Here is a 23166-nt window from a genome sequence, read left to right as displayed (position 1 = left end):
ACTGTACAGCAGCTTTATGCAAAAATGATCCTAAACCATTATGGAAAATAACAAAATAATTAAAATTAGTAATTGCGATCAGGCGCTGTATGTAATAATTGTGACTGGCCTAGAGAGAGGGGCGACAGGACAGATACTGTCAGAGACTCTGACAGAAGGACGTACGGACCAAACTCTGACTTGTTGGCAGTGGCCGAGTTGTTAAAATAATCTGTCCATCTGTTGTTGTTGTTGGTGGTGGTGTATGGCTGCAAAGCCAGCTTTGCCATTCACACTTTGCTCTCTGTTAGTCATTTGTAAGTTTGGCATGACCCACACCACTGACAAAACAAGAACTGACAGTAGAAGTATCAGGCCTGGTTGTGCGTGTGTCAGTCACCTTCAGATAGGTTTCAGAGCATCTGTGAAAGTGACAGACACAGAAAACCACCACAGCGTTTGAAGAAAAACAACTACAAACAGCATTCCGCTAGCACTCGCTCAGGAGGAGCAACTGGTATAGCTCAGTGATTCTCAACCAAGGATCCCCAGTTTAATATGCATTAAGCCACGGACCCCCATATGACACCACATTATGTATTTCCTGGGACCACAAATTACACTGTGAAATCCTCAGTGTACAATTAACTCTGATATAAGAGATATAGGCATACAAGCTCATATATCTGCTATTTTTCTTTTCAAACATTGTGAATGTGCAAATCTTGGAATACATGTTAACAGTAAAAGTGAGAAAGCATGTAAAAGTGAGAAAAACCATGTCGCTGCCCGTTCCCTTTGAGGCCGTCTCACTCCCCACACCCCCGGCCCCCGGGCCCCCGGGGCCAGGCGAAACGAGGGGATCGCCTCCCGTTGGTCATAGTTTATTTCATTTTTTGAATTTATTTCGTTAAAACCAGGCAGGGCCGCCTGCACACCTGCCGCGGCCTCGTCCCATCCCACTCAGCACGCCGACACTCCCCCCCCCCTGCAGCCCACGGCCCAAAACCAGGCGCTTCTCGCCCGTTTTTCTCGCTTTTACTGCATGGTTTCTCAATTTTACTGTCACATGTATAATGGTTGCTGTCCGGAAGAAACCACCTAACTCCATTTTTGAGGTTTTTGTCAAAATCAATGGAACACGTCTGTGTGTTGGTTAAAAAAATATATTGAACCAGCGCTTCCAATCTCCAAGTTTGAGAACCAATGATATACGTAGCTGTACATTTTTCAGAAAACTGAAAAGGCCTTTGTCGAATCGGCCTCAGGTTTTAATGGATGAAAGAAAGAGGCCACAGTTCATGTTCAACTGTTGTCAACAGTTATCAACTCAAAACACTGATTGGGCTTATAACTCTCTCTGTTAGTTTCATCACTCCGCCACCCCCCGGGCCAAAGAAAAAAGAAGGGAAGAGGCCACACAGGTACTGTATGTGATAAAACGTAATATCTAATGGCGTAACTCTGTACATGTATGATGGATATGTGACTGTTTTGGGGTTAGCTTTTGTGAGTGGGTAAAACTATAAGTGTTTGTGTGTGTGTGTGTGTGTGTGTGTGGGGGTCACCTCCAGAAGGCAGCATAGATAAGCAACAGGATGAGCAGGGCAGTACAGGAGATGCCACAGCCCACCATGAGGGGCACCGAGGGCATACCGGAAGGACCCATGTCCTGGAGAGAGAGAGAGAGGGGGGGGGGGGGGGGGGGGAGGTAGGTGGAAAGGAGAGACAAGAAAAGAGCAAAGGACATCATTAACGAGTTGACTTTGTGCTTTGGAGGAAAATAAAGCTGGGGTGAAGTGCATTACATGAGACACCTGTCCATTGGAACCGAGGGACGCTATATGTAGGGTTGATTAACTGCACCTGCTGCTCTGTAACACGACGGCAGGAAACCACACACCTTTGAGCGTTCAAATCATAGACTGTAAAAAAGTATGGACAAAGCGTTCCCCGGGTCTAACATGAATGTAAAATGAAGCCTGTCAGTCCTTGCAATGGAAGTCGCCATCTTTCTAGATCCGTTTTGGCCCAGCTGGCCATTGGCTGGCCCAGACAACGAGGCGGGACTTCCCCCCTTCTTCTCCGTTGGTTTTTATTTTGACTCGAGTGGGAGGGGAATCCCTATCATAGACTGTAACGGTAGCCACGCCCCTCAGAACATACGCGACTTTATGGTCATTTTTTTAATTAATGGGACCATAATTTTCCAAAAAGAATATTATGACATTAGAAATGAGACTTTAAACTAGTGACTGGAAGAAGAAAGTATTCATGACCATGTTTATTAAGGTAATACAGTCTAGGTGAAGTTGGGTCCAAATACATGGACTTCTATGGGGTTATGGGTTTTTCTGGGTCCAATGACAGCGCCACAACAGGCCATTATATGAACTTTCATTTCCTTAGTGGCTTCACAAAATATCTGTCTGACTGCCCCCCCTGGTTCAAATACATGTAGCATTAAATTACCTCGATATGATTTACATACCGAGTAGGCCTCAGTGGTGCCTTTAGAGGGACAGGGCCAACCAAAACAATGCACGGAATCACACACACACACACACACACACGTTCCAACTCTCCAAAATTAATTGGAGAAAGCCATTAACTGTATAGCTCAGACAGCCACCTTTATAGGGTTGGCACAATTCCAGCAAGTTAACTCGTCCACAAATTAAACCTTATATCCTTGGCATGTTTCATGGTTGGCACCTCATTCTTCAACTCACACGCTTCCAAGGCTCTAATCCCAGTGGTACTATTTAAGTTTGCCGGCCGCTAATTGCATGTAATTAGCCATTACAACAATTACAAGATGAGTACAATTACAAGATAAGAGATCAGTGAATGTCGGCAATTTCAAACAATAATTACTATTCCAAATATAATTACAGTATCACCTATACCTGGATTGTAGATTTCCTCATCCCCTATTGTCCTTTACCACACTTAATGTGTATCTTGTTTGATGTCACATGTGCACCTTAAGTTCTATTTGAGTTGAGATTTGGGCATTTTTATGCTTTAGGTGCATGTAGAGTTCATAAAGTGGGGTTTGGGGACACTTTGAGGAGGTTCCAGGGGGTCCCCAGCTAAATTAGTTAATATAGCATCACAATCATTTCAACCACTTTAACCATAATTATTTTATAAGTTTGCTATTCAAAAATTGCAGATATACAGGCTTATACATCTGCCATCTTCTCTTATGGGCACCCTGACACAAAACATTTTCAAATGGGGATCTGCAGCCAAACACATATCAATGTGGTTGAGCCACCAGCCGCTCCCTTTGTTGCATTGCATGCTAACCTAACCCATCTAAAATAAACTCGCCAGGGTTTGTTTTTAATGGGTTTAGTGTTGGGTTCAGTCTTACGGTAATGATCAACACCTGTCAACGCGACACACACTGATTGTGCATCTGCACGCCGAGTGCGAGCGCTGCATAATTAAGGTATTTAGGTCATGATGTACACCGCTTCTCCGCCTTTGCGTCCCTCGCAGCATGTGTGCCTTTGATAGGACGGGGGAACAGACAAATTAAGCTGTGCCGCAAGCACGCACCCCCTCCCCCCCTGCGGCGTCCCAAATGAGCTGGATGTTTGGCCTCCTTTTAAGTTCTCAATCACACGATTTACCTCAATTTACCTCCTAGGGCAGCTAGCCTCTTCCCTTCATCAACATCTATCAGCTTTCACAAGAAACATTGCCTCAAGGTGTCTTTTCTTGCGCACGCACACACACACACACACACACACACACACTATACAAACACAGATTGCACAAGCACTGACCATGGTGTCTGTGTATTGCGTGCGTGCGTACAAGAGAGCCTGACTGCGACACATGAAGCAAAGAGAGAAGTGAACAAGATGTTTGGCCTCCTTTTAAGTTCTCAATCACACGATTTACCTCAATTTACCTCCTAGGGCATCTATCAGCTTTCACAAGAAACATTGCCTCAAGGCGCACGCACACACACAGTATACAAACACAGATTGCACAAGCACTGACCATGGTGTCTTGTGTATTGCGTGCGTGCGTGCGTGCGTGCGTGCGTGCGTACGTACAAGAGAGCCTGACTGCAACACATGAAGCAAAGAGAGAAGTGAACAAGACAGAAAGAGGAAGAGAGCGAGACAGAATGAATGAGTGAGAGACAAGACTAAGGCAGAGTCAAAGCATCCTTTTCACTGTTTCTCTCCCTCTCTCTCTCCCCCCTCCAGGTCCATCAAAGGAAGGCTGGTCTCTCCAGTGAAGAGACGAGTCGGTTAGAATACCAAACTGCTGCGTGCTCTCACTCACTGCAGAAAAGGAGACTGGAGGTGTGATGTAGCATCAAACCCACCTCATCAGAAAGGACACACACACACACACACACACACACACACTCACACACACACACACACACACACACACACACTGATGTCTCACTGCAGGATGTAATGAGGAAGGCAGAAGAAAGAGTAATTGTGATGTGAACGTATAGACATGGGGTCTGAAGCCTAGCCACACATCAGTGTTTTCCATGCCGGTCCCACAGATTAAACATGACACACACACGCAACCCACCCACCCACACACACACACACACACACACACACTCTAAAATTAGACTCGGCTATGGATGAATGAATGAATGGATGAATGTGTCGCTACGAATTCACTCTCAAATTGTCATCGTGTTACTTTGGCTGATCACCACGCACCATTGGTCATTTCTGCAGATTCGTGTGTGGGTGCCTGCGTGCTTGCGTTGTTCCATTTCATGGGGCAGTGTGACAGACAAGATGTGTACACCGTAAATAGTGTCCAATCAGGACTACAGAGGCAGTGACATGTCTGTCATTACATGTACAATTATGGGGAGAGAGTAGGACTGAAAGCATGAGAGAGCCACAGAGATGGAGAGAGAGAGACACACAATGAACAAGAGGGAGAGAGAGGCATACCCAGAGAGACAGACTGTACTAGATAGAGGAAGGGAGCGAGAGAGCGAGAGAGAGAGAGAACAATGTGCAAACACAGCAGCAAGATTTGTGAGTTGCTGTGGTAGGAGAAGGATATCAAACGAAACACAACCAACGACTAATCATTGTGTATATTCCTGCACTATACCTGCATCCAGTGATCTGCATCCAATGAATAGACATTGATCTATTGAAGATTCTGACCTTGAAATGTACATCATTTTTGTTTTGATTGTATTGCTGTATTGTGCTTTCTGCTTTGGCAATGTAAACGTATGTTTTCTCATGCCAATAAAGCCCTTTGAATTGAATTGAATTGAGAGAGGGGGGGGGGGGTGGAGAAATAGTGTGTGCACATAAGACAGAGACAGCGAGAGAGAGAGAGAGAGAGAGAGAGAGAGAGAGAGATGGGGATGAAGAGACAGACCAACAGGAAAAGGAAGAGAGGCACAGAGGGAGAGAGATACGTAGAGAGAGAGTGACAAAGAGACGCAGCAGGGGAGGGTGGAGGGTGTTATGCAGGACTGTCAGTGTAGAAAATAAGAGAAGTAGGTTAACTTTGTGAGCTGAAAATAGCTTTCTTCTCTATCACACATGGTCACATGGTCTGTGCCGCTTTGGGGACCCTGGCCATACTAGTAGTTTCTGTCTCTCTCTCGTCGTTATATTTTGACCCAATGCATTCTGCTATACTTCTTCTGCTGTCCCCTGCTGCTGGTCTTCCATTTCCACCCTCTCTCCTCTGTCTGTCTGTCTGTCTGTCTGTCTGTCTGTCTGTACACACACACACGCACGCACGCACGCACGCACGCACACACACAGCTTTTCTTATTTTTTGTTCAGGGATGAAGAAAAACACTTTGGCTGAGCGGGGGACGTTTCTTTTCTCACGCAGCAGGAGACCCAGGTTTCGATTCCAGGCAGTTAAACAAGCTCTCACGCATCTCTCTGCCTCTCCCCATTGTTACACCTTCAGGGTCGAGTTAATTTCGTACGATGTACAACATGGGAAGACGTGGTAGAGCACTGCAGGGGGAGTCTTCACAAACACAATAGCACCTATGAGGAGGACTATATATGGACAATGCCTTTGATGTTTCCTGCAGATGTTGTTGCATTCATCCGTGCACGTTTCTCCTCATTCCAGAACAAGATTGTATTTTGCAGCAACATTCTTCGTTTGTCCCTGCACTGTATACGCAAAGAACCTACACGCAATACACATGAATGCGCAAATGCATGCATACGCACGTGTGCGATTGTGCACACGCACTCACGCACACAGAGGCACCCGATGGAAAACCTCAAAATGATTTCTTTAGCCTCCTTCACATGGGAAATGTATCATGTGGATGCTTGGTGAGATGGATGACATGCATGGCAACGTGCGCTGAGGAACATTTTCAACAGGGCTGAAGACAAAGGCCTATAGCGATACATTTTCTTACATAACCGCGGGGGATCATGTCAGTAAATTCAAGTTAGATACAGCCTTCGTATCCTGCGCGAATGTCTGTGCCACATAAAACACAGACGTGCAGGGAAGAGCTGGGGTAATTTTCCAATGACACCAGTCCCGCATGTAATACAGATCCTGTGTGAAGGCAGGGCTTTATACAGACGACTACCAGGTTTGGGATTCTCAAAGCTATACAGCAGCTCATCTATCATTCCAGCGTTTCATTTATAAGCCACTTCAGGAGAATATTACCCGCTCGGCACTTTAAAGCCCTCCCAGATGAAGAACCTTGAGGTTTGCACCCGACAGACGTGGACATCATTCACTACATGACATGTGTACTGAATTTCATGGAGTCGGGACGACTCAAGGAGGAAAAGCCATGCCTGATAACTCCTCCCCTCATACCCTATCAGTGAGGCATACAGTGTATCGTTGCTGTTGGGCAGAAACCTATCTATCTTATGAAGGCGATAGTGATTAACAAGATGATATTAAGAGCTTGTGACTGAACAGTAACGATACCCATTGGAACACAGGCTCTTTGTTTCCCATTTTTTTTAAAGTCCAAAAGTTGTGGACATAAAAGGTTTCAACACGACAGCCACGACATAGGCCTATACGGTATACTGTATATACTCAGACATGTCTGCCACCCCTTCTGTCCCCTTTTATCGCTCTCCTCTATCCCTCCCTTCCAAGGTCACCCAAGCCAAGAGAATCAGGGTTACAATCCTCACTTGGACATCCCTCACCCCCTGCATGCTCCTATAAGCTCTGCAGGCATCCACCCTGGACTCCCAGGCACCGATAGTCCAGGAGCAAGGGGTGAGAGTTCATCGCCATGCTGGCTTGTGGTGGACATTTGTCAGTTATTATATTCTTTTTTACAAAAATGAGACAATTATATTACCAGACATACATAAGGAGCTATAACCCTGAATAACCATAACAGGTCTGTAGCTCTGAGAGTGTACAAATGGACCTTAACGGGTCAGAGTTAAAGGAGTCCTTGCAAATAAAACATTTGAGAACAGTTGGACTCTCCATATGCCATAGTGTCACAGTAAATACGTGTCATACATATTCTGAAAACCTGGAGATTTTACTATTGGGTTTCATGATCAATATAAGAACATTATAATGGTGTGTGTCGTCGACCCCACTAAAACTATGCCTAACCCTAAAGTTATTTCTGACCTTATTCTCATAAAACAAATACCGAGCGGTCGGCGTGAGGTCGGTGGAAAAGAACGAGGGCAAGCATGTAAGGCGAGCATTCCGCATACCGTCTGTAGGTCTAACCTAGTATACAGTAGTATAATAATCATCCAGTTTGGTCTTAATCGACCAATACCCTTTTTGTTTTCTTCCTTTTATGCTCTGCATGTTGTGCCAGCCGTTTTAAGTGTATGTATTTATGTAACCTATGTACAGTATGTCCCCATAATCATGAACACTTGCAACTGATTACAATACAACGGGGCCCTCAGACATGAGTCACTTAAAAATACATGCACGCAAGCACACACTAGCCTGCGCCGCAGACACACACACACACACACACACACACGCACACAACTTATAAACGCATGCAAACACACAGCAGAGACAGACGTGCACATGCACTCGAGATGCACTCAAGATACAGATAAGCACACGCCACATAATGCACGCTATTGCCTGCCATTTTGATCTTTAATTAGTTAGCAACTGTATTTGCATACTGTACTCCAACACCTGTGTGTTGAAGTAGGCAAGTGTCGCTCGCTGTTGACACAAAGACTGCGGCCGTGTGGCCACAAGTGGTAAATAGCTTGCGCGGGGCCGGAATTGGGGAGAATACTACTCAAGGCTAATGTCACGCAAGCCATCTTTCTCGAGAAACGTTTATATTTCTATCGCGATGCGATGAAAACCCTGAAGATCCGAACCTCGAATGTCTGATCAGCACAACGGACAGCAACGTAGTTTGAGAGCCAGAGAAGATGCGTGCAGGGGTGGGCAAGGCATTGGCATTGCCTAGCAACCGGGCAAAAAGTAGTTTTTTAGCGGTGCCGTTTCAGATCCATATAAAGTGATATAAAATGCATATTTACATCAATCACAGGCAACAGATGGCAACAGATGTACTTAATTCTGATTTCTATTTCATCATGTGGTCCAAAATAGCGAAACAAAATGTAAAAAGTGTGGTAGAGAGAGACAAGGAGAATGCAGGCAAAGGAGAGTGAGAGGTTTGTTGGGCTTCCACACGACCTAGCACCGAAGTGATCAGGCAGTAGTAGTAGTTTAGTAGTAGCTTGAGCAAATGTAAATCTTATGAGTTTAGCGAAAGTTAAGTGACTATGGCACCGCATTGTAAAGACAATGCTGTGGTCACTACCAAAACAGTGCAGTCACTACCAAAACACTGGTTGTTTTGTCTAAAATCAAAGATAGTGAGTTATCAACCAATATTTTAAGATCATGATTGGTTAGGTGTACGTGTAATGTCAACTACCAATAATGCTGAAATCAATTTTTCTCAATAATTTAACATAAAAATAATAATTACAATTTCAATTTAAACATTTAATTGTGTGTGTGGGTGTGTTTTTTCAATAAATGACTGAAATAGCCGATTGTATTGAAAACTGTTGAGCACATCTCGTCTTGTAAACATCTGTACATTACTAATCTATAATTCCTCCAGTCTGGAAGTTGTGCAAATGTTCAAACTCTGGTCTCTGTATGGTTGTATGTGGCAACGAAAATGTTATAGATTTTGTGATGAACAACAAATCGATTTAATAATACATTCTTGTAAAAAAAAAGAAAGAAAGAAAAAAGAAACGTCCTTACGAAGGTGGACTAGTCGATGCTGGGCCCTTTGGCAAAGCATCTCTGTCTTGGAGATTCTGAATGTATTGTCAGTCAAGCTGCCAAGATACTTTCAACAACATCTACCACTCCTCTGAGGCAGGCTTGCACCTAAAATCAAAGTGTAGCCTATGTCCGTCAAGAGGTATTCTTCAAGTACATTTTCTCCTTGAGTCAACATGTTGCTGGTGTTCATGTAAAGCTGGCCGTTGCCTCCGAATTAAGACTGGAGACAGAGATGCAGGAGACAGAACATCTAAACGCTCTGGTCAGGGATGCAGTGTCCACTCCAGTCATGCATTCATTCATACCTTTATTTATTCTCCAGAGACATTGAGGTTTCCCTCATTTGTGTAAGCCAGTGACTGGAGTGTGTCCTATACTGTATGTTACAGGATTCCAATCCAGCAGAGCTTTAATTAATTGATTGAGGAAGGAGGGTAGGGTGCATGCATGCCCCCTCAGACACTATAGTACTATCTTATTGCTTATATTTAAATAATGTCTAGATGGTTTGAAGTATATGATACAAGCTGCATTGTGTTACACCAACGTCTACTTTTAGCCCATTTCCCCATGCTATTTCACTGCATTATGAGAAATGTTTGTGGCGTGTGCCCGCCCCACTATGTGGAGTGGCACTGTGTGCACGGCTGGAGCCAAAACCAACTCACTCCAATTCAAGGCAGACAAAACGCTGAGTGAAATACTGATGTGCCAATCGGAGGTACGGTGCGGGGTCAAAGTGTCAGTGGTGTTGTTATGCAAGACCAGTACCAAGAGAAGAGAGCAACAATTATTTCAAAGCCACCACAGTTACAGTAATAGGAAACGGTATTTGTAGCAGAATATAATGAATTAAACTCTTTAACTGTCGTGGTGCAGCAATAGAGATCCATGCCATGAGTATGTAAATGTAGTAATGTAGATTTGTAGACTGTGTGTAAACCCCACCGCACACTTTTTTCTCTCTTTCTCTTCCATGAAACAACAAAAACAATGGAGTTTACACAAAATAAGCTTGTAGATCTGACATTTTTTGTTGAAACATTTTAGCAAGACAATTATGTATGGGGGAGAATAATTTCAGATGTGGGTATGTGGCCAACTACATATTCATTATGGGTCCTTGACATGATGAGAACACTGGTCTATGGCAACTTTAATTTGTGAACTACTATGCTATTTTTGTGATTTGATCTTCTCTAACATCTAAATTTGATAATTTCTCTGAAAACAATTGCTTCTCTTGCAACATGTTTTGAGTTTAAAGATCGGCAATATTTGGCAAAATGTATAGGGATTCTGGAGTTCAAGCGGTTAAAGGGACACTTCACCCCTTTTGCAAGGGTAAAATGTGTTTTTAGATATCTTAGTATTACCAAGTGTTCATGATGTCATGGACACTGGGCTCACTTCCTTCCTGGACTACAATTCCAAAAATGCTTTGGTGCACTACTCCTCCTTGTGGATAGGGGAAGGGCTGTCTTACTGCGACAACATGTAGTCCAGGAAGTAAGTGATCATGGACACTTGGAAATATTAAAATATCTAAAAACACAATTTACCAACATAAAACCCCAAGAAAGTGTTTCTTGTCTCCCAAACCTCATTAAAAAAAGATCTAGTTGCAAAAGGGGTGAAGTGGCCCTTTAAGTGGCTAAAATCAAGCTGTTTTATGTTATTATTATTACATTTTGAAATTTACTTCAAACAGAAGAAGTGAAAATGCTGCCATGTCTGCCAGGTACAAGCAGCTCAGATAAATCTATAGGGCCTTGCAAACGGGGAGCGATAAAACATGCCAATAGTTCATTTTCAATGAGACGGAGAAGTCGCAGTGCGACAACGCAAGCGTATTTACGTGAGCGCGGTCCCGTGAATTTGTTGCGCGCGTGGTCATTACGTGCACACGCCCGCGACTAATCAGACCTGTATTATGTTTAGCTTTCTTTTTGTTGTTGCGCCCCTCTTCAACAGACCTGTGTTGATCCAGGCATCAACGCCTGCGTTCCTCGCTTCTCGTTTGCAAGGCTCTTAAAGCTGCGGGAAAATTGTCATCCGACAAATAATATTATTCTTTTGAGAAAATTGCTTTGATATCAAATTGAATTATGAATGACATGAGAAATAAATCTCTTTCAATGGACCACCTTGTCCCTGGAGATGGAGTCTGCAGTCTGTATCTCTTTTCCACACCCACTAGTTACGTGTGTGTGTGCGTGCGTGCGTGCGCGTGTGCATGGCACGCACATGCATGATGCAGGCCAGTGTGTGCGTGCATGTATTTTTAAGTGATGCATGTGTGAGGGGCCTGTTTGTGTTGTAATTAGTTGCAGGTGTTCATGATTATGGGGACATACATTACATAAATACGTATACATTTGTTGAAACAGCTGGCACAACATACAAAGCATAAAAGGAAGAAAACAAAGGGTATTGTGTGTCTCAGATATGTACAGCCTAGTCCTAGTCTGTTTCCATGACACTGCATTGGAACACACACACACGAGCACACACATACAGTATTACAATATTTCTGAGGACATCAGCATTTTAGGACAGCGATTTTACAAATACCGTACCAATCTTACAATTAGGAAAATAGGTAATCTAAATCGAAACCAATCTTTTATACTAAGTGGTATAAAAGTCAATCAGATATATAGAAGAATATCGTTTTGCATCTTTGTGACAAGCCAAAACATTCTCTCCTTCCTCCCAACACACACATGCAGGAACAGTTTTGACGTGGGTTTTGACAAATAATAATTTTGGAAATATTTTCCCTTTAAGATCGGAACACTTCTAGGGCTCCATCGTACGCCATGCTTTATACGCAAGTAATAAACATTTCCCGTGAATTACGCATTTAGGAGCTTCCACTATGAGTAAACGTTATCTTGCGGCCACACAACCCATAATTAATTTTGCCGACACCTATATTTGCGGGTGGAGGTGTGTCTGCAGGCGTGTCGATGCGCGTTCCCTATATTTGCTATCTTACAGGTTTAGGACAACGGAAAGTGCCTCTTCAAACCACCCGTAATGCGAATCCGTTTGATAAAAGAATGCGCTCCTCAGATGGTGCGACCTGAGTTGGAGCTGCCTCGGCTTGACGCATGCATGTTGCAAAACATTCACAGCTCAGAGGTCCACGTCTTAATTCTCCACAAACCTGTGATTGTAATTTCCCTATAATCAGCAGAGTGTCAATTCCTTGTGCTCATTGTGTTTAATTGTCTAGTCAAAGAAGTTATTAGATTTGTATCAAGGCACTGTGCGCGATTCCCTCGTTTAGTTTCATCACCCCATTAAGCAGCAAATATGTAATGGATTTAAAATAATGTAAAATAATCATAATCAGTAACACATAACTGATACTTGTGTCAACCAAATGAGAAAGGGAATTAAATGCTAGGTGGGTGTAAAAAAAAAGAAACAGCATGGGAGGGGGGGGGATCGCAGCACAACTTGGCTGTGTTGGTCGCGGAGTGGATGGCAGATATAGTCAGATACTGGACACACAAAACAACCCTCTGTATCTAATATAAATGTATTCCAAGGCAGCACGCGTTGCTCTTCCATAAGGCAACGTACGGGGGAACGCCTCTTACACAATACTAAATCCCCAAATGAAGGAAATAGGGCTCCTGGCACGAGATGGAGCCCCCTAGTATAAATCAGGCAAACCTACGCTCTAAACGCTAAATCCTAACTCTAAGGCACAACCTCATCCATTTTCCTCCCCAAATCTATTTGATCCATAAAACAACTATGTATCTGGCGAGGACCAGGAATATTGGTCCTAACAATGTCCTATTTCTCAAATTCTACTGTGCTTGTGCTGGGAAGTATACTGTGCAGTTCACTCACTGCACACACATTCACCCAGCAGCACCTTATTCAGACCGGGGCCAGAAGTGCCATCACACATTTACAGTTCCCAGGTGCTGCGAGAGAGAGCGAGACCACAGACATTTTAACTCACACTGGGTGGGAACCCGCCACGGCTCCTGCTGTTGCTACGCAACTGAAGTGTGAAACAGTGTGAAGTGAGGCACTTGAAAAGTGTTAAGGATTCACATTTAACTTACAGAGGCTAGGTCGGGCAAGTGAATGTGTCTGTTCTATTGAGCACCCTGTTGCCTTCGTTGCCATTAAGGATGGACCAAAGAAGCATTATTCACTACGCTGACTTTTATAAGCTTATATACTTCAAATCCCATGATCCCTCGGCGTGTTGTAGAGCCGGCGTGTGGGGACACATGTGTGGGGTTTGTAGTCCCGCCACGATCATCCCGGGAATTAAGTGGCTTGGTTTATTATGTGCCTTTATGACCTCACTCAATCAAACCCTTCATCTGAGTCTTCCTCTGGAGTCGCAACCTTCGCCTTGATTCTGAACATCTCTCTGGATACACACACACACACAGCCACACAGCCACACACACACACACACACACACACACACACTTCTCCTTAGCTATAGAAAGTAAACAGGATTACCTTGGCTATCCCTCACTCCACTGTAAACGGCCTGTAATGGCAGCAGCAGTGATTCTAAATCCCCCCCCACCCCCAACGTGCCTGCCCCCCCCACCCCCCTCCTTTTTCCATTAAACATGGAGGTTAATCCTGTGACGCCACCCCCCCCCCCCCCCTCCAGCGCACCGTGGCCCAGGATAAGCTGTCAGAGCCGGACTGCTGATACTCGGCGCCAAGCTCCAAACCACCCAGCATGGATGGACAGTGGACACAGCTGCCAGATAGATAGGTACCTCTGTATGTACTGTATGTACTGTATGAGCATTTCATTTGTGTTTGGCGTGCTTGCGTGCGTGTGCCGGCGAGGCATTATGTGGGCTCGTGCACGAGCACATCGATGTTTGCATGTATTTGCGTGAGAATAACGCTTCAAAGTTTTGATGATCCTGCTGGTCAAATAATACCGTTTTTAGTTGAGTAAATATTTTATTAACTCAACTAAAAACTAAAAGTTGCTCAGTCAGATTTGTTAGTTAAAGAGTGCTTGTTTTTTTATTATTTTATTATCTTTACTGTATTTGTGGCTTTCGCCTTTATTTTATATTTTTTATAGAGGAATAGACAGTAGGCTGACAGGAAATGGGGAGAGGGGGGGGTGACATGCAGTAAAGGCCGTTGGGATCAGGAGTCGAACCCGCGGCACACTGCCAGACTGGGCTAGCAGCCAGAGTGCCTGGACCGCAGAGCCACGGCCCAGGCCAAGAGTGCTTGGTTTAAAAATAAACGATATGTGTCCACAAACAACGTGTTACATCGCAGCGCATTGTAAGCTTGCCCATTGGCTATCCCTTCCTGGAAATGGAGTCAAAAGCACAATATGAATCTTTGAAGTGGAGGGAACAGCAAGTCTTAAGCTTAAAAAACTCTCAGTTAAAGTACAGATCTCCCCCAAAGTCCAGTACTCAAGTAAAAGTATCATTTACTGTTCACCACTGAGTTTGCACTTGTGCACCAGCCCGTATCCATGTCTGCGGGAGTCTGCATGTTACTGTAACTGTGTGAGAATCCAATCTGTAGCCAATCTGTTGGCTTTACACACGCATGCTCTGAAGGGCCCTAAAGCCAAATAGCACGCTCAGCACTCGCCCCAGCAAAAAAGGCTGCTGACTGTTGACACAAGCACACTGACCCGTGCCTCCTGCCCCCCATGCGCTGGTCTAATGGAGTAATGGGACTCAATGATGAATCACTAATGTTCACAAATGTCACATGAGTGAATGGGATTTCTTTTCCCCCCACTCCAGCACACTGTATATGGAACGGCCAACCCATTGCTACAGAGTAGGCAAAGTCAATATTAGACTGTGTGCACACGTGTGTGTGCGTGTGCGCGCGCGTGTGTGTGTGCGTGCTCGCGCGTGTGTGTGTGTGTGTGTGTGCGTGCACGCGTACGTACGTACATGCGTGCGTGCGTGTGTGTTAAATTACTCCACATTTCTGAAGAGAATATGCCTGTGAATAGACAGGGGTAAAGAGAGACTCAATACATAATGATGGCATAAAAGCAACCAGTGAATGAATGTCACACTAATGAGTTCATTAAATGCATCTGCCATTATTACTGTCATTTTCTTCAGTAAATGTGTTGATTTCTGTCAAGTTGATGGATAATTACAGTAACTATCTGTGCTGTAAACCAGTGTTTCTCAAACACGTTCATGTCAAGGAACCCTAAATTGATATACTATGTTTGATTAATGTACAAACAGCAACAGAGTACAGCCAAAAAATGTTCCCATTTAGGCCTTATGCAATTCATAGAGATGACAAAGAATAACAACGAAATTCAATAACATCAATAACTAAATAATTTCAGGAAAGAATACATTTATGTACAGAGTGGGGACAAAGGAAGGGGAGTGTGTGATCACCTTTTTAAAGGGGAAGGATAATTTCCTCTCCCTTGGGCCCGTTTTAAAAGATGGACATGGTCTGCATTTTTTGAGGGAGGGGGTCAGGGCATTCCACGCCTGGGTGGCCGTGTTGTAGAAGGAGAATTTGACTGATATTTGTTTTGAAAGTGGGAGATCGTTGTTCACGCTCCCTCTATTGTATTTGACTGCCGACCACCATCTGAAAACATTTTATGCCAGTGACCACTAGACGAATAGTGTTTTTTCTGTTTTAGTTTTTTCCTTTTTTCCATCATTAACTATGCCATGCCGCTCATTCTGTAAACATTAAGGTTAATGTCCATCAACCTGTCACTATAAAGCAGAAGAAATACGTGAACAATCAAGCTGCTCGAATTGATGATTGTATCATCATCAAACGGCTGTAAAAACAACTCGAATAAAGTAGGCTGCATTATCTCTCAGGCGAGAGGTACTATTTACACATTTAGCCGGGGACCCCCTGGGACTCCCTCAAGGACCCCTTGGGTTCCCCGGACCCCACGTTAAGAAGAACCACTGCCGTACGTGATCGTACTCGCAGGCTTCTAACAGCTATATAGCCCACAGAGCCTGTGGGCTCATTGAAATTCCTTCTCCCTTCAAAGTAGACACCATCTCTTTCTGTCGACTGTCGACACACTTGTTTCCCTTCCATGCATCTCTCTCTCTCTCTCTCTGTCTCTCTCTCTCTACCTCCCTCTCTCTCCATCCCTCTCTCTCTCCCGCCCCCCCTCTCTCTCTCTGTCTCTCTGTCTCTCTCTCCCCCCCAGCACAGACATGTCTGACTGTGTTTTCTCATTGGCTGAACTTTTGCTCCCATAATCCTTCATTCCTGGCAACTGCTTTCCATCTCCTTGGAGCCTGGCTGAAGTTGTCCTTGAGTACTGATGTATGTGTGTGTGTGTGTGTGTGTGTGTGTGTGTGTGTGTGTGTGTGTGTGTGTATGTGTGTGTGTGTGTGTGTGTGTGTGTGTGTGTGTGTGTGGTCAACTTTCTCAGCGTCCTAATATCTAGGTACCATTTCACAGTAGTGAAAAGTAAATAAGTACAGCCTAAACCCCTCTATTCTGAGCTAAATGGACCTGTACAAGGATGTCTTTTGTCCCTCTACACCAGGTGGACCTGTACACGGATGTCTTTTGTCCCTCTACACCAAGTGGACCTGTACACGGATGTCTTTTGTCCCTCTACACCAGGTGGACCTGTACACGGATGTCTTTTGTGAGTTTATAGATCTGCTATCTTTGGCTAATGTTCCCCCTAGAATAAGGATGCTGTTCCAAGTACTGAACAGTAGTAGTATAGCCTACAATCTTACTTTGCAAGACCATCCATTTTTCCATACGGCTACTCTACTACCTCTCAGAGGCAAATATTATACTTTTTAAATACACTACAGTTATTTAAAAGCATTAGTTAGAAGTTATTTTGAAGTCAATTATTACAAAAGAAAATATCTATTGACTTATTAAGCCCTATTTTATACTTTTTAAACTCTTTTACCTGTTGCTTCTTTAAGTTGGTCGTAAGTTTGGTCAATACTTTTGTACTTTTGAACAGTCCATTTACTTACTAATATTTGTATATTGTTATATTGCCCAATAAGACAAACAAAAATTCAATAACACAAAATAATTCAAGTATGATGATATTAATACTTCTTCCACCACAGAGCGAAAATGATGATCTTCACACCCACGTTTAGAGTATGCAGGCGTCTTTTTAACACAATCCCTTGTCATGTGCTCCGGTCTGACACAGTCAGATAACTCACGAATAGATTTAACCAATATTTATTATAGAATCAGAATACAAGTGTGCATATAATATTTTATCTTGGCGTTCGGCTCTGCTGCATTTTTCTCCCTGCTCAGCACAATTAAACACCATCATTAAACATAAAGAGCAGGGAGAAAGATATACAATAGCAATCCCCCTTGGGGAACAGAAATAACAGAGCCCACCAGTGGTGCTGGGGTGGTGGTGGGAGCAAACACCACATAACAACCAGGAACCATATGCAGAAGGAAGGTAAGAAGAAGCATGCAGTCTAGGTGAGCTTAAATACTCCGCCCGAATTACATGTGGGTCTTGCAAACACTGTATACACCCACATCGTAATGCAGCACATTAACCCCTCGAATACATTTATGTCCCTTGAGCATAGCATGAACCCACTCGTGTATACCTGACTGAACTAACTCCGCAAGCTACGCATCATTAATAATCCGCAGGAGGGAGTAAGAAAATAACACCTTGAAAGTGAGGCTAAGGGTGACCGTCTATAATGACGTGGGAGTGCTGGCAGGACGGAGAAACAGCTGGAGGTGTAAAATAGATGGAGAAAAAAGTAAGAGTGTGCAAAGTGACAAGAATCCAGTGCAGCGATAGTTTATTGAGACACAGAAGTCAGAAGGTTTATTATATAATCAGAAGAGAGTTCCAACCGTGCCTCTAGCGGCTAGCCTATGGCAGGGCAGTCTGGTGCATCTCAGAGGCAGGACCGGTACAGGAATGAGGCACTGGAGCAACTCAGACAGTTTAGGCCCTTATTTTATTATCAGGGAGCAAGTCAAAATGTATCAATCACATCTTCGTCAGATCAAATTAATTATATAATCCCCCCTTCATTCTCTATCAGTATTTCATTCTGTTCCTTTATATCAGCAGTCTCTCTCCATGTCAACTCCCCTCACTCTCATTCGCTGCCAGCTCACTCACTCATGCCCACATTCAATCAGGTATTCTTTTTAAGTAGTCACTACCCTGTCCTCAGTCTTCATGCTAGCTGACTGTGTCTGTTGTTCAGATGTCAGCGTTCAAATTTCCTCCACCTTCCTCCTCCCTGTGGCATTAGTTATGTAATGGGTGATTCTGTGATTATACATGTGATTTATGGATTGTACTATACTGTATGTGGTATCTAGTTCTGTTATGGGTATGTGTGATTATAATGTGTTTTATGGATAGTATTATGTTGATGTAATGTCTTTATGTTATGCTCTGCTCTGGGGTTTGTTGTTGAAATCAGAGCTGTGTCTCGGTGCACAGTTAACCTGATATATCAAATGTGATACGATATCCAATGATATGATATCACAATTTATCACATGAGCAGAGCCACACCGCCATACTAAATGCAGTAGCTTTGCAATAAATGATTAATGGTCAATCTGAGCTTAAGAGTTTCAATTAAATAGACTACGAGGAGTGAGAGATGTAGGGAGAGGGAAATTCCTGTTTAGCAACCAGATCATATTTCAATGATGGATTAGGACACACAAAACACTTTCCTGGTGTTTATATATGTGTTATATAGTGTTTCTAGATATTTTAGTCATGACAACATGTTCTTGATCAAAAGTTTACAGCAAAAGGCCGGTGCACACCTCAAAAGGCTGGTGACAGGTGCGTAGGGCAATCGAGCAAATCATGAAAAGGGTATCCGTCCCGCACACTGTCAGACACTAGCCAATAAAATGTTGCTCTTTATTAGGTCAGACATGATGAAGGTCTAAGCGACCGAAACGTCGACCTAATAAAGAGCAACATTTTCTTGGCAAGTGTCCGACAGTGTGCTGGACCTCTTCTTTGTCTTTCAAAGATACCCTTTTCGTGATCAAAAGTTGTCATGAAAATGCGGTCTCAGTTCCTTCCTGGACTAGGCCTACATGTTGTGTCAGTAAGACAGCCCACGTGGGGTTTCTCCCAACCACAAGTGCACCAAAGTATTATGGTCATTGTAAGAATTCATCATTCCAGTCAAACCCTAGTCAAACACACAGACTTCAGTGCAAATTTCAAATTGTGCTACTGTTACTACAAATACTATTAACAATGAGTGATTGCAGTTTCTTCCAGTGGTGAAATGGACCTTTAACGGGTTGAGCGGAGTTCCTTACGGATCTATATGCTAACTAGTGACATTTCCGATCTGTTATTGTGGGTCAGGCTGAAAATCGCTGATCGACACGCTGGCAACGCTTCAATACGGATGCTGGGGTTTAAATGGTCCACTAAAAAGTAGCAATACCACAATGGAAACAAGCTACAGCTCTGTGTATTAGTCAGTGTTGACCCCCCCCCCCCCCCCCCCCGATAGGGGAACTCAGTGTGTTACAACAAAAGATTTTATTTTTACTAGGACTCGTAGTCTCTCTATGTGACAATGATCTAGGTAAAATACAGGACACAAACATAGGCTACTGTCACTGCCTGGAGTGCAAGAAACCGGTATCCCAAAAAAAAAAAAAACTGTAAAAGGATGCTGGTCACCTCTGCAGTTATTCAGATAAACTGGCACTTTTAACGATTAAAGCAGCTATTATGGCACACACTAAAACGGCCTGTAGTCTTATTGTGTAACTGTCACGTACAATATAAATGACTGCCTCTCATCAACTCACTGCTCTGAACTGTTAGGGTTATTAGCATGCACGTTAGCCCCAGAGTAAAGTTCATCTTCTCCATATATACAGAGCAGAGTGGGGCTATAGGTGGCGGAGACTCACCGGGTCTTTAGCTTGCTGTGCTAGCACGGCGTAGGTGGAGATCCTGCTGCACAGGCATTTGGTGTGGACCGGGGTAGACGCGACCGTTTGGCAGCCTTCCGTGCCCCAATTTTCTGCCCCAGCTTCCCTGGAGGTTTGGGAGGGAAGAGGCAGACAAACAACACTGTGAGTTGAAGGCAGACACATCCACGTTAACAGTTACAGTAACACCAATGCACTTTAGTAGGCTACTGCACTTAAGTACCTTTTATACACGCGTCACAATGTTGTGACCTTGTAGATCTGCTTGCTACAGTATTACCACCACTGTCTACAGTACACACAAGTGATTGGAAGGGGACAGACAGACAGAGCCATCCGCTATCATCCATTTCCCATTCAGTCAACATGGGCTCATTGTGCAGTGATGCCCACTCTCACATGACGGACAGGTCCATTTATTCGGTTGGCACAGGAACCCAGTGTCACCCCAATTGGTACCGTTTTAATCGTCCCCATTCTTCACAAATCCAAACACTCTCTCTTCATTTCGGCTTATCAATCTGGCTCTTCTTGAGCCACACGGGGAATTGGACGAAACCCCCTACAAGTCTCACAAAAGAAGAAAATGCTGGGCTATTGAGAATGAAAATGGTAAGTGTTGAATCAGCTAATGTTAACAATGCTAATGTGGCATACATAAACGGTGGACAGGGGTTATTCAGCAATTTATGGGTGAATTGGCTTCTAGTGTCACTGGCAATGCGGCTCACTAGAACCGTAATGTTATAGGGGGGAAATAGACATGTTAATTGGCCTTTTTTTTCTTTCTTACCTCCATTTGCCCTCTCCTCAACCTCTCTCTAAACGCTCTAATGAAAAGGTTCAGTGTGGGGGTCGATCGATAGCACCACTGTGAGATTCAAATTGAACTAATTACCCTGGCAGCTACCGCTATACACTGACCTCATGTTTAAAGTTAAAGGACTTATTTGAATGAAAATGTGTTTTTTTCTCTCTTTTTTTCCCCGTTGTCATGCCGATTAATTCCTCCCCAGTCCCCCCTACACACATTCCTGTCTGTTGTACCCTAGTGGCACACATGCCAGTGAGGCTCTATATGTCCATATGGGGTCTAGTTATGTGCAGTGACAAATATCATGATCACGCTCGGCTTCCCACTCCTGAACACGGGCCAATCTGTTATGTTTAACCAATCTGCAATAATATATCTCTGCTGTCTGGAAGAAACTCCAAAGTGTCAATCTTTCCGAAAATGAAAAAAAGTTAAGGTCCCTGCAGACTGCTGCGTTTTTCCACCGGTTTTCCGGAAAACGCGTCCAGTCTGCATTGACCTTTACCTACAGGCTAAACCGTTTTTTGTTGAAGCGCTTTTTAATACTTTCCATTGGTTCAACATTGTTTTAACCAACACACAGACGTAAAGGGTTTTCAATAGCATTGATTTATGCAACAAACTAAACTAAAAAAATCAACCTTAAAATGTTAGTTTATAGCTATCCAACAAGAGGTGATCTCTATTTTTCCATTGAGAGGTTTCGGCCCTAGTGCATACCTGTAGGACACCTATTGGTCGACAGCAGAGGGATTGGGCAAAAGATAAACGCCATGTTTATTGTAGTTCGGTAATTGGACATAAAACTCACGGGTTTTCACTTTAACCCTTGCCAATGCTATTCTAGCTGATGGATAAATGTGATTGAAATTTGAAGGCAATTGTCATACCCGGAAGTAAGCAAAGCCAGGGACAAATTAGCCATTGGGCCAGTGGAGACCTTGGCTCTCAGGGGCCCTTCGGGGAAATTGGACCATGAGGTACTAGGTTTGACGCCCTGAAAAGGGCTCCTGGGGCCCTTCATTAGCTGTTGATTTTGTTAAATTTAGGTTAAAATGATGATAAAAACACGAAAATGTCACGCGCACGTGTGCTATTGGGGGCCCTGCAAATATTACCGTCCCAGGGGTCCTCGTGGGGGTTAATCCGTCCCTGAGAAAAGCATCCTCTAGAATTTCAGACACCAATTTAACAAAACTATAGTTGGTAAAATAACATACTCAGCTGTTGACTTCTGTCACCGTTGATCACAGAAGCTGTCATGAACATGAATCTTCAAAAAGATGAAAACAAGGCGGCTGTTCATCAGGCAATGTATTCCTAAACAGCCAACGATGTCTCTCTGATGTTGTTGCTCATCTGAGATGATGAATAGCAACATCATTGAATTACAAGGCAACAACGTAGAGTGGGCCGTGCTTTCATGGCTGCTGCTTTAGTGGAGATCTTAATTAACTCTCATAAAGCTAACAGCAACGAGCGTAGTTTACAACACAAAGGAGAAACGTAAAGAAGTAACGCCTTGCTAAGGACTTTGCTTCAGTATTTGCAATATGCTTCCACACAATAGGAAAAGTGTGTGGGCTTCAAATGGCAATATGTCGCTGTCAGGCAGAAACCTTGTATCTCCATATTTCATAATTTCTCGAGCTAAATGAACACTAGTGGTCATCCTTAATCCCTTAAGCCCCATTTTATAATTTGTCGTATGCCAGTGTTGCGCAAAATATGGGCTACAAAAAGCTCATGTGTCGCATTGTGAGCTTGTAGATCTGTATTATGAGCTTGCAGATCTGCGATTGCCTAATGAGGAACGGCTAGTGTAAAGTGGATAAATATGTGGGTTTTATAAACCAGCAAAAAGCATCAAGAGCTCACGACTAAATAATAACTACATTGAATGCTATTAAGACAGTTTCTTTAATATTTTATTTGCTCAAAAGTAACGGTTTCGGCCACATAAGGTTTCCCCCCCAGACAGCACTGTTTACCTCTCTGGAGGTGGGTGGGTGTGACAACTTTATAAGTTATATCGAGTTGTCTACTCTAGTTTCCACCCTTATATAACCACTGACAAGATGTGTCAAAGGCCTGGAATTCAA

General features: G+C 43.6%; 1 protein-coding gene across 1 annotated transcript in view; it reads right to left on the bottom strand.

The window, feature by feature from the left end:
- Positions 1-23166, bottom strand: part of adgrb2 (adhesion G protein-coupled receptor B2) — a 311424-nt gene that overhangs the window by 58712 nt on the left and 229546 nt on the right. The window contains exons 17-18 of the mRNA XM_080787040.1: positions 20230-20356; positions 1548-1651 (exon numbers count right to left, since the gene is read on the bottom strand). Coding sequence (XP_080643166.1) covers positions 1548-1651; positions 20230-20356 — 231 coding nt within the window. The remainder of the gene's footprint in view (positions 1-1547; positions 1652-20229; positions 20357-23166) is intronic.

The sequence above is a fragment of the Protomyctophum bolini genome (assembly GCF_963924005.1).
Source record: "Protomyctophum bolini genome assembly, chromosome: 17".
NCBI classification, from domain to species: Eukaryota; Metazoa; Chordata; class Actinopteri; order Myctophiformes; family Myctophidae; genus Protomyctophum; species Protomyctophum bolini.
The sequence above is the reverse complement of the archived record's forward strand: the minus strand, read 5'-3'. Positions and strand labels throughout refer to the sequence as shown.